The 12,071-nt window shown below is 43.7% G+C and overlaps 1 protein-coding gene across 1 annotated transcript in view; it reads left to right on the top strand.

Moving 5' to 3' along the window:
• waplb (WAPL cohesin release factor b) overlaps positions 1 to 12,071 on the top strand; it is a 56,516-nt gene that overhangs the window by 31,627 nt on the left and 12,818 nt on the right. The window contains exons 16-23 of the mRNA XM_030755303.1: positions 2,769 to 2,864; positions 2,960 to 3,130; positions 3,527 to 3,663; positions 4,487 to 4,598; positions 4,969 to 5,214; positions 5,573 to 5,684; positions 5,785 to 5,882; positions 7,757 to 7,833. Coding sequence (XP_030611163.1) covers positions 2,769 to 2,864; positions 2,960 to 3,130; positions 3,527 to 3,663; positions 4,487 to 4,598; positions 4,969 to 5,214; positions 5,573 to 5,684; positions 5,785 to 5,882; positions 7,757 to 7,833 — 1,049 coding nt within the window. The remainder of the gene's footprint in view (positions 1 to 2,768; positions 2,865 to 2,959; positions 3,131 to 3,526; positions 3,664 to 4,486; positions 4,599 to 4,968; positions 5,215 to 5,572; positions 5,685 to 5,784; positions 5,883 to 7,756; positions 7,834 to 12,071) is intronic.

The raw sequence follows: 12,071 nt of genomic DNA, 5'->3' as shown, positions 1-12,071 counted from the left end.
TCACCACGTTAAAGCTTCGAGATGAGTGTTTTTGTCGTTGCCGTTTTGGTGTTTTGAAGCCGGATGTAATAGACAAGTAGCAGGTCTGAGTGAAACTACATGCTCATTGGTCAACGATTAGTCGTAAGTTGTTACCAATGAGTATATTATATACTATATTTATATTATTACATATATTTTCAAAATTCTGTCCATTTTACTATAATGATCATAGCATATGCATGTATGTGTGTGTGTGTGTGTGTGTGTGTGTGTGTGTGTGTGTGTGTGTGTGTGTGTGTGTGTGTGTGTGGGTGCGTGTGTGTGTGTGTGTGTGTGCATGCATGTCTCCTTAACAGGTGGCACAATCTCAGTGAGTAAGAATGATACACTATCTCCCCAAAATGTACTGTTAGCTTTCTGGTATTTAAACTTTCTTTTTTATTGTTATTGTTTAGGATTAATGACAATTAGTCATTTATATAAAATGTATTTTACACTAGTTTCCATTCAGCTCGGTGTGAGTGTCTTTACTGCAAACTGTTATTTACAAACAGGAGTAGTGAAATAATATTCATCAAGTTGACATCAACATGTGTTGATGTCAACTTGATGATCCAAACTTGACGGAAGTGCAGTGAAAGCTTCCCAGTCAGCGGTAAACCGAGCACGGAGAGAGCGAGAGGAGCTGACGGGGAGAGATTTGATGTGGATCTTGAAAGAAAAGCTGTAGGCATGCGTGAAATATCTCCAAACTTCTGACCCTTTGCTGTTAGCTTTCTCCACACCATGTTAGCTCTCCCTGTAGCGCCCAGCGCCAGTGCCTCATCCAACTTTTTAAGCCGGGATCAGAGGGCTGTCTGAACCGAATATCATACGTACCTTTCACTTGATTTTCATATTCTGGTCATGACTGACATTGTTTTCCCAGCCCTCTGCTGCCACTCTGACCCATCCACTGAAGTCAAGATAATTCTTCCAACACAGATAACTAATTCACGAGGTTTGGCAGTGAAGTCGTAGTTTGCTGTTCATGCACGCCCTGCAATGCCAAAACAGCATGTTTTTTTTTCCTTTTTTCTTTTCGCCCTTATCTTTTTTTTTTTTTTTTTTTTTTTATTTTAAAAGCTGAGCCACAGCAGAGACATGGGCACACTTGCCCACCTTCATCCCCCATGCTCATCTCTCCCATGCTGCTTAGTGGCAGGTGGGCGGGGGCGGGTGTCCGCCTGTGTCATTCAGATTATTGTCGCAGGCTTTAATTTGGTGTGTTGATGTTCCAGCACAGCAAAGCTCATCTCCAAACTCCCCTTTTGTCTCTGCTTATTAACCCCGTGGTGCAGAAATCCCTCCCGCTCCACCTCCTCGTGACTTTTCTCCACAGCCAGCTCTCTCTTCTCTCCCTTCTTTCTCTCCGTCCAGGCTCTCCCTCGTTCCCTCTTTTGTTTTTCATTATGAATGCCCCGGCAACCACCAACCACAGGTTTGGCAAAAATATTCAAAGAGGACAGGAGAAGAGCCAAGGATGAGGGTGGATGGTAGCGTGGGAGGGTGTGTGTCTGTTTGTTTTAAGTGTGTGTGTGCGTGTGTGTCCTGCTGTTTGATCAGTGCTGGCAAAGTCTCACCAGTTTACTGTGCATCCAGTTATCCTGTTTCCCCTCCTCCGTTCACCTCTTTCTGCTTCACTCTCAGCTTTCTCTGCATATTTGCTCTCAGCATCTGTTTTTATCGACATTCACAGTTTTGTTTATCTCTGTTCTCCTTCTTCCTTTTAATGTTTTTTTTTTTTTTTTTTTTTTTTTAAGAACTTTTGAAGCAAGGAGTCCTGTGTAAAATCATAATAATACAATAGAACAGTTTGTGTGCAGTGAAGAACATGCATGCAGCCTTCTCTCTTTAACAGTTTGCAGAAAAAAGCTTTTGTCTGGTGACACAATAAAAATACAGAAAGTACCAGAAATATTAAAAGCAAGTATTAGATGGAGAATCAGGAGCCTGCAACATTTAAAAAAACTTTTTTTGAAAATAATTTGCCAAGAGACAAAAATATGTGAAATACTTTTGAGGATAAGGCGTCAATTTCACGTGTGCTTGAAGTGAACTTGTAATTTCTTGAAGACTTCAGTGGAGTGAAGTTGAATTCAGTACAACTCCTTAGATTTTTGTTCTTGTTTTAAAATTGGCCTGCATTCATAAATGTGACCTGCTCATGGTTCAGGGAAATCTCTGCCCGGATATCTGCCGGCAAAAACCTTCCCCCATAGGCAAAATCAGCAGACTATCCGAGTTCTCAAATGTAGCAGTGGAAGTCTCTTGGATTCTGTTATCGACCAGAATCTCCTGAATTTTAGAAACTTTGCTTTAGTTACAGTTCCCAGCCTCCAGAAATCTTCTATCAGATATACAGAATGTTTTTTCACACACTGGTTTGTCGATGTACATTTTCAAGCCGTGAATTTAGCACTGTGGCCATCGCTGTGTTGGGTTTGTAGAACTGCGTCCATAGACTGTACAGGTGGCATGCAGACACAGGTACCTTTTTAATTAGTGCTAAGTAACATCCAAGCAAAATCCTGATTTAATTTAATCACCAATGACAGAGCAGGACATATTATTTGTCAGATATTGCAATAAAAATGCTCTAAGAAGCACCGACAGCACAGCGCTCCTAACTGCAGGGATTGACTCACTTTTGACTTTTGGAGCTGGTCTCTAGTGGCCGTTAGAAGAACTGCATGTCTGCTTCCAGCTTCAGAGATGTTTATGTTTTATGTGTGTTCATTTTTCAGTCTCCCACCAAAGCAGTGTACAATGCCAGACACTGGACATTGGAGAGCGAAGAGGAGCCCCCTCCACCTTTCTTCTCACGTTCACAGACGGCTCCTGTAAGTCTCACTTAGAGCTGTGAGCAGACGTTTGATTTCAGTCTGTACCAAAACCTGAGCAGCTGTCTCACATCAACCTTCCTCCATCTTTCCAGGCGTCGGGCTCAGCTGGGGGATCCAGTAAGGAGCCTTCCAACTCTCAGAAGGATGATGGTGTGTTCAAGGCTCCGCCCCCTCCCCCAAAGGTCACAAAGTGTGTCACTGTCCCTACAGATCCATACCAGGACACGGTCACTGCACTCAAGTGTCGCAAAGAACACAAAGAGGTACAGAGAAATTTTTTCTTCTCCTTAAACTCACTTCATATCACACTGAAGGTGTCCTGCTGACGCTAGATTTTTATGGCAGGTGTCTGAGCAGCGTCCGTTGAAGTGTCCACTCAATAACTCAAGAACCGTTTGGTCTACACTTACCAAACTTCTTGGGTAGAAAGCCTATGACCTAAGCAAGGTTTGGGTTTCTATATGAGGTCACTGTGACTTAAAATAGGAAATGGTGCTTAATAACGGGGTGACAACGAGCAGGGTAAATACAGAGGGATGCGTGTGTTTTGCACCACTAGATGGTGCTCTTGTTTTTAAATGTGCTTTGCTTCTCTTTTGGACTACTCTTCATGAACGTGTGTTTCCAGAAACACGACTCTGTTCCATTGTGTTTTCCAGCTATATACAGTCGTCCAACATGTGAAACATTTCAACGATGTGGTGGAGTTTGGGGAAAACCAGGAGTTTACTGATGACTTTGAGTACCTAGCTACTGGCCTGAAGAGCGGGCAGCCTCTCAACACGCGATGCCTTAGGTAAGAATCCGCTGGCGCCCTCTACAGTCCAGTGTGTCAAAATTTTCCAAATTTGCTGATGTCAAACAACTCATGATTGCTCATTATATTCACTGGTACACCCCCCCCCCCCCCCCCCCCCATTACATACAAACCAGGCTAAACTAGCAAGCTGAATGACATAAATGAAGCAGTCTCTTGAAGGTTGGCTTGCAGTGTCTGTGTGGGGATAACGCACATCAGGGTTCCTGCAGATCCTTTAAAACACTTGAAAGGCATCGAATGCTTTAAATCTTTCAAACAGCTTAAAAATGCAAAGGCTTGGGTGGTGTAGTGTATGGGTAACGTTGGAGAAAGGCTCGTAACAGGCCGCTTGCTTACCTAGTACGAACTCCAGGATGGCTTATTTATCACACATGGGAACAGAGACTTCCACACCTGTGTTTGTAATACACATCATCAACCACATCATTTCAAGTCTCCACGGCACTACGTTCCCAGGATGTAGATGATGAAAATCTGTCCGTCAGTGTCTGTGTACATCTCTCAGCTCTGACTCAAGGAAAGGAGGCGGCTTCTTGGGGCAATAATTCATCAGTTGCACTTTACAAGTTAATTAAGTTTAAATAAGTTAAATTCTCAAGGAGTGACACTGTTAAATAAGCAAAATAAAACTACAAAATTCACACTTGGGGGGAGGAAAAAAAAAAAAAAAACAGCTGGCAGCTGCCGACTTCACTTTGCTTTAGTTTCACAATTCCTTTTAGACTCAACCAAATGAAACAAAACTGTCTAGTCAGCTGTATAATTGAGTTTCTGTTGATGCTCTGTGTTGTTTCTCTAGTGTGATCAGCCTGGCTACACGCTGTGCCATGCCCAGCTTCAGGATGCACCTCAGGGCCAGAGGAAAGGTGGCTCAGGTCTTCAAAACGCTCAACGATGCCCCACAGCACCCGGTGAGGATCAGTTCACTGAGCTCCAGACAGAAACAGAGAAATGAGTGTAGAAATATGAGCAGGAATAACTGATGCTGCATTGTCATTTTTGTCAGTTGTTAACCATTTTGGGACTGTTTATTGGCTGGCTGTGGTCACCTGACGTAGGAGTGTTTTCTCATCTTAAATTCAAAAAGTCAGTCAAATGTTTAACAAATTTAACAAATCAGTGGTTAAGAAATTGTTCTGGCGGAGGAGTAATGAGTAAATACACTGACATAATCTGAAATAAACTCTGTTCTACAGCTTAAAAAAAAAGGATGAGAGGGCTGAGGGTGGTTTGAGAGCAACACTAAATAATTTAAAGTCTCTCTTTCTGTCTTTTCTGCAGAACTTGGCTCTGTGTACAGCCTCTCTCATGTACATCCTGAGCAGAGACCGGCTCAACATGGATCTGGACCGGTCCTGCCTGGACCTGATGATCCGCCTGCTCGAACTGGACCAGGACCAAGGGGGCGGTAACGGGACCGATTCCACGGTCCAGTTTAGCGCCAAGGAGATCGCCAAGATAAAGGAGAAGATCAGGAAGCTGTGCGACACGGTGCACAACAAGCACCTGGACCTGCAGAACATCACGGTACAGAAACGCACACGGTGTCATTAAAATTTCATGTATTCAGAGTTTTCCTGCAGAAGTGGTTTATTTTGAGGGTGGAAAAAGCTTTGAAACATTATTTAGACTGTTATGCCGCTTCAGTCAGGGTGACTCACAGACACCCACATGTGTCAGGATATTTCTCACAGCTCCATTGCAGCTGAAGATCTGTTAGAGCTGAACCAGAAAAACACAAAAATCAACTTCTACAACCGCAGGAAACGGCCCACAGTACACCCCAGAATAATCCGGATGTGTAAAACATTAAACGTGTGAAGTGATACTTGAGAGAGTTTAAGCTCCTGACTCCTGTTCTCCTCCTCCTTTTCGCCCCCTCCAGACGGGTCATTTGGCCATGGAGACGTTACTGTCTCTGACTTCGAAGCGAGCAGGTGACTGGTTCAAAGAGGAGCTGCGGCTGCTGGGAGGACTGGACCACATAGTAGACAAAGGTTAAACATTACAAAGAAGTTCAGTGGGCTTGGAGAGAAAGAAGAAAACTGGCAATGTATTTAGTTTCTTATTGCTTGTCCTTGATTTCTGTCCCCACAGTGAAGGAATGTGTGGATAACTTGAACCAAGAGGACGACAAGGAGAAGCTGGTGTCTTCTCTGTGGGGAGCTGAGAGGTGTTTACGGGTGCTGGAGAGTGTAAGTGCAACCTAGATAGCGTGGAGGTTTTGAGAAATTTGCAGAGTCCAAATGTAGTTGGAAATAAAAAGCAGCAATAAACACACATTACTTTGACGTTAAAAAAGCAAACAGAACAGAACAATGTGCAAAGAAATGTTCAATTAAACTTGAGTGTGAACAGGCGAGGAGGTTTCAGCTGACATGCCCCCTTCACTGGGAGACATGTTTGTTATTCTGGTGCACAAAGAAAGAAATCAAACTATGTGAAGGTGAAATGAACTGTGGGGCAAACCTTATTAAAGCTTTACAGTTATCTTTGGGACTGTGAAGTTCACTTGTTCAAATGTTCCACACTAAAACTCAGACGCTATAAAGCATTTAAAAAAAAAAAAATGGTTTGCATGTTGCCCAAAACAGAAGAATAATAATATGTAGATGTTGGTTAAGAAGCAGGTTTTCCTAGTCAACCTGCTCGCTAGTTTGTGGAAACTTAGAAGATGGGAGTTTTACTAGGTATTTGCATTTCACACAAAACTACAATTCAGTGTTTTCTGCGAGCTGTTGGGACTTTATTTATTTATTTTTTCTTCTTAAAAGATCTGATGGTTTATAGTTGTGTGGTGCGCCCATCAAGCATAACATTAGGACCACTGACAGGTAGTGCATAACACTGATTATCTCTTCATTATGGCACGTGTTAGTGGGTGAAGTTGAAGTGTTACAAGCAGGAAAAACGGGATTTGAGCGAGTTTGACAAGGACCAAATTGTGATGGCTAGACGACTGGGTCCGAGCATCTCCAGACCTGCAGCTCTTGTGGCGTGTTCCCAGTCTGCAGGGGTCAGTACCAAAAGTGGTCCAATTAAGGAACAGTGGTGAACCAGCGACAGGGTCATAGGTGGCCAAGGCTCACTGATGCACAGGGGGAGCCACACCAGCCTGTGTGGTCTGATCCAACAGATGAACTACTGTAGCTCAAATTGCTGAAAAGTTTAATGCTGGTTCTGATAGAACCAGCATTAAACTTTTTTTTTTTTTTTGGTTATTTATGGGGACTGCATAGCTGTAGAGGTGGTCTGGTCTGATGAATCATGTTTTCTTCAACATCACATGAATGGCTGGGTGCATATGTGTAACTTACCTGGGGAAAACCTGGTACCACTATGGGGAGGTGTTGACTCGGCCTCCAGACTCGGCCCCAAATCTCAATCCAAACAAGCATCTGTGGGATGTGCTGGACAAACAAGTCTGATCCATGGAGGCTCCAGCTCACAACTTACAGGACTTCAAGGATCTGTTGCTAACGTCTTGGTGCAAATACCACAGCAGACCTTCAGGGGTCTAGTGGAGTCCATTCTGATTTACTAGTAAAAGGAGGACCAACACAATATTAGGTGGTCATAATGTTATGCTGGATCGGTGTATATACATAATGTAGCTGTACCTGGTGGAGTTTGCACTGGGTGTCATTGTCGTAGCCACTCAGGTAAGTTGACAGTTGTGTCAGGCTGGATGGCCATTGGTCGTCGTGTTTCCCTGTTTGTGCGGCAGCGTCTCATCTCAGTGCACAAGACACGATGAACTGGTCTGGCTTCTGGTAGCCAGTGCTGTGGTCGTCTATTGTTTTTTTTTTTTTTTGTTTTGTTTTTGTTTAATGGTGGTTTATTTTAAGATGAGTGCAGAGACACTTTGATTTAAAACAAAACAAAAAAAATTGAATATTTGAAGTTCCTCACACCTTGGGGCTCAGAGGGCTCTTGCTGGTGGAGCGCAGAGGACCAGGCTAAAAATGTGAAGTGAAGTCAAGTTAAAATAATAATTGTTGTAGGGAAAATGAACACGTTGACTGACGCCATCCTTTTTGTTTAGCTGACTTTGTGTTTGTACTTACAGGTGACCGTCCACAACCCCGAGAACCAGAGCTACCTGATCGCCTACAAAGACTCATTGCTCATCATTTCTTCTGCAAAGTGAGTGAACTTGCATACTGTCCTCACACCTGATGTCATTATTATGGACCCACCCTGCTCTGTGAGATTGAAATTTTTTTTTTTTTTCTTAAAAAGCTATGCTGTCGACGACAGTCTGCAGAGTGTATCCAGTACGATATCAGACTCCTCGGTCATTCATTTTTTGACATTTTTCGATTAAATCCAGTCATATCAATGTCTCTTCACAACAACCCTGGTTAACTCAGCTGATCAGCTGCTGTATGGAGCGCGTATGTGTGTCTGTCTATTATCAGGGTTTTGTTGCTTCATTTCCTGGTTGTGACATCTTGTCAGTCATAGCAGTGACCTTTCAACTCTGACCCCGACCCCTGCTGTCAGCAGAGGATCTGCAGAGAAACAGAGTCCACTGTGGTCCTGCACGCTGTTCATTCTTGAACATGTTTTTGTCCCCAAGTCTTTCGGGTGTTCTGATTTGTACCAAAATAAAAGCACGTCTTTCTGTATGGGAAAGCTGTTTAGTTTAGCCCAAGCCAGAATGATTAAAGGAGAGGCCTCTGCTCTTAACATCTATGAAGGCAAAGTAAAACTCATGAAGTTTGAGTACATGAACCTGTGGAAGGGTTGTTAACAGCTGCCTTCCTCTCCCGAATGCTTAGTGTCTCTCCATAGACCATGATGGTGGCTTTGGCTTTGCATCATCTGCCCCACGTCTTCCAAAACAACTGAGTCCACTGCCAGTTTCTTCACTCCTGTCTGCTCCCACAGACTGCAGTGGTGTCAGGCTAGTGAGGACCGGGGGTTCTCCTTGTCAGACGAGCATCCTCCCCTGACAACATTCTTGTCGACCACCAGCCAACCAACCAAAAAATCCACCGGAAAAAACAAACAACACATTTTTGATATAAATCACTGCAGTCACTGGTCATTAATAAAACTCCAGCATCTGTCAGACTGCATGGTGCTGAGCTAATTTACTTTCTCGCTCCTCCTGCGTCCTTTACGTGACCGGACCGTTGCCCTTTGCAGAAGGTCTGCAGTGAGGGTGGGGGTTGAAGATGATGAGGATGAAGGCTGAATGGGTCGACAAAGAGCCGCTGTTCCAGCGGGCGGGTGACACAGGCCTCAGTCTGAGCCTTCAGCTGTCCGCTCTAACTCGATTAACCCCCAAAATCGCAGGGTGAGCGGGAGAGCGAGCACCACCACCTAAACCCTGCTCAAACGAACACACACACACACACACACACACACACACACACACACACACACACACACACACACACACACACAAAACTGAAAATGTGAAGTTACTTTCACATCTACCAATAGATTTCTTCCTCCAGCATTTACTCTTCATCTCCTTTTTCTGGCCTTTCCTCCTCTTCCTCCTAACATCCCCTTTCTCTTCCTTGCTTCTGCACATGCTGCTGTCCTCATTGTTTCAAACCAAACTCACCCTTGAGAGTCTTTCTAGAGTTTCAGCTGTCTGCTAGACTAATTTAATAAACCCCCAAGCAACCCCATAACACACACACACACACACACACACACACACACACACACACACACACACACAATGTCCTTTTCCTTGTTGACGATCCTCATCTGCATCTGGACACAAACCAAATTACTCTGCATTAAATTAAACAGCAGCAAAATGTAAAGAGAGAAGTTTTTAATATGGAGTCTGTAGTGGAGCACCCAGCTGTATGTGCTGTGCTGCACCCCCTGACCTCTCCTGACCCAGACTCATTTTTGAGAGTTATCATGTAAAGGAAAGTAACGATGCCCCTGGTTTTAGTTCGCTAGCGAACACTGTCTCGATTGTGTATACTTGAAGATGAGCCAGAAACGCGAAAGCCCAGCTTAAGGCCAGACTTAATAAATCTCAAATGTGCTGTATACAGTAATCCCTCGCTACTTCACGGTTCGCTTTTCGCGGACTCGCTGTTTCCCAGGTTTTCAATCAATATTAGTGTAAAATATTTATTGTGGTACTTTCGCTGTTTTGCGGGTTTTCGCGGTACTCATTCTTCACATGCGTAGTACGTGTTGTACAGTAATGTATATATTTGGTGTGTAAGTGTGTGGGGAGGGTTTATAAAAACTTAAAATGGTGTATAACTACTAAAATAATGTATAAGTATTAAAATAAATATAGCGTCCCTACTTTGTGGATTTTCACTTATCGCGGGTGGTCCTGGAACGTAACACCTACAATAAGTGAGGGATTACTGTAGTTAGAAAATTAACAAATCATCTAAATGAAGCATCTCTCAGCTGCAGCGAAATGAAAAACCACTAACTAACTGATAGGAGACACAAACACAGCCTCAGGGGGTCAAAAGCCCATGTACTTCTAGTGCTGGTCCCAAGACCAGTAAATGGAGAATTGCACCAAGAAGGGCATCCGGCATAAAATCTGTTCCAGAGCAAATATGCTAATCCATCTGCCAGAAGTACCTTCTGTAGACTGTATTTAAGCTTGGCTAACATCATCAATAAACGGTACGGGTGCATCACACAGATACCTGCTAATCAGTGCTAAGTAACATTCAAATAAAACTGGAGCCCCGATTACTTGGATGGTCTGTTAGTACAGTTGACTGTATAGCAAACTTTGTTGTTTGGCAGATAATTGCATTAAAAATGCTTCAAAAGGCTCCAGCAGCACAAATATGGAGTAGAGATCCAGGTCACTGACTGCCATCCATGTCAATAAAAGCAGCCGTGCCCTTAATGATGCAAACTTTAAGCCTTAATACAATTTAAATGACTGTGTTGGGGGGTTATTCAACGCCTGCATGGTTTTTCATGATGGGGTTGATTGGCTTTAGAGGGAAAAAGTGTTTGATAACAGGATGTAAACATGTTTTTTTCCACCCATAAAGTTTGGCATTTTAACCTGGGAGCCAGCTCATGTTTGGAACCAGCCTCAAGTGGACATTTGAGGAACTGCAGTTTTTGGTATTTCTAAGCTGGCTTCATTTTTCAGAGTGGAAAAAGCATTTCAGCCTCATTTTTACATACAAATTATTTTTCCTCTCCTACTTTTACTGTTTTATATCCACATTAAATTTCTTATCACACATCTCCTTCCATATTTTCTTTTTCCCCCCTTCCTTTCGCTGCATCTTGATGTTCAGACTCTGGTTTCTGATCTGCTTTCAGTCACCACTGTCATTAGATTTAATTTAGTTATTTACATCAGGCTGCTGACCTCTTTTGCCCTCTCTGCGGCTGCAGACGGCCTCAAAAAAGCTTATCTGCCTTTGTGTGTGCCTGTCTGTGTGTATGTGTGTGAATGCTGCTCTGTTTTATGATGGAGTAGAAGAGGAAAGAGGCGAGTCATGTTCAGACATCTGGATGTGAATCTAGTTTGCATTGATGATGATGATTGAGTGACTGTAAATTAAAAGGACCAGGTGAATCTGCATGGAAGGACTTCTTTTAGCTTCAGTTTCTTGGTAATGCCAGGATTCATTGATTCATGGGACACTTTTTTTTTCCCCTTAGATGCCAGTATGCAGCTCTCATTTTCAGCACTTGATAAGAAAGAGTAGTAATTTTGGGGAGGGTATTCACAGTTTGCAGAGATGAATCACATTCGGCTGCGACGAGTTTGCAGAACTTGTTTTTTTTTTGTTTGTTTGTTTGTTTTTGTGAATGATGCGATCCTGTTGGCTTCATCAGGTGGTGGTGGCCTCCAGCTCGCAGTGCAACGGTTTGCAGCTGAGTGTGAAGCTGCTGGCATGAGAATCAGCACCTCCAAGTCAGAGGCCATGGTCCCTAAGCCAGAAAAGGGTGGAGTGCCCACTCTGGCTCAGGGACGAGTTGCTGTCCCAGGTGGAGGAGTGATGGGAGAAGGGAAAGAGAGATTGACAGACGGATCGGGGCTTCGTCTGCAGTCATGGTGAAGAGGGAGCTGAGCGTGAAAGCAAAGCTGTCGATTTACTGGTCAATCTACGTCTCTATCCTCACCTGTGGGCACGAGCTTTGGGTAGTGACCAAAAGAATGAGATCATGAATACAAGTGGCAGAAATGAGTTTCTTCCAAAGGGTGACTGGCCTCACCCTTAATAAAAAAAAAAATAGGGTGAGGAGTGCAGCCATTCAGGAGGGGCTCAAAATAGAGCTGCTGCTCCTCCACATTGAAAGGAGCCAGTTGATGTGGTTCGGGCATCTGACTAGGTTGCCTCCTGGGCACCTCTTGGGTGAGGTGTTCTGGACATGTCCTATTGGGAGCAGGCCCGGGGGCA

The sequence above is a fragment of the Archocentrus centrarchus genome, chromosome 19 (assembly GCF_007364275.1).
Source record: "Archocentrus centrarchus isolate MPI-CPG fArcCen1 chromosome 19, fArcCen1, whole genome shotgun sequence".
NCBI lineage: Eukaryota > Metazoa > Chordata > Actinopteri > Cichliformes > Cichlidae > Archocentrus > Archocentrus centrarchus.
This window is presented reverse-complemented; position numbering and strand designations above follow the sequence as displayed.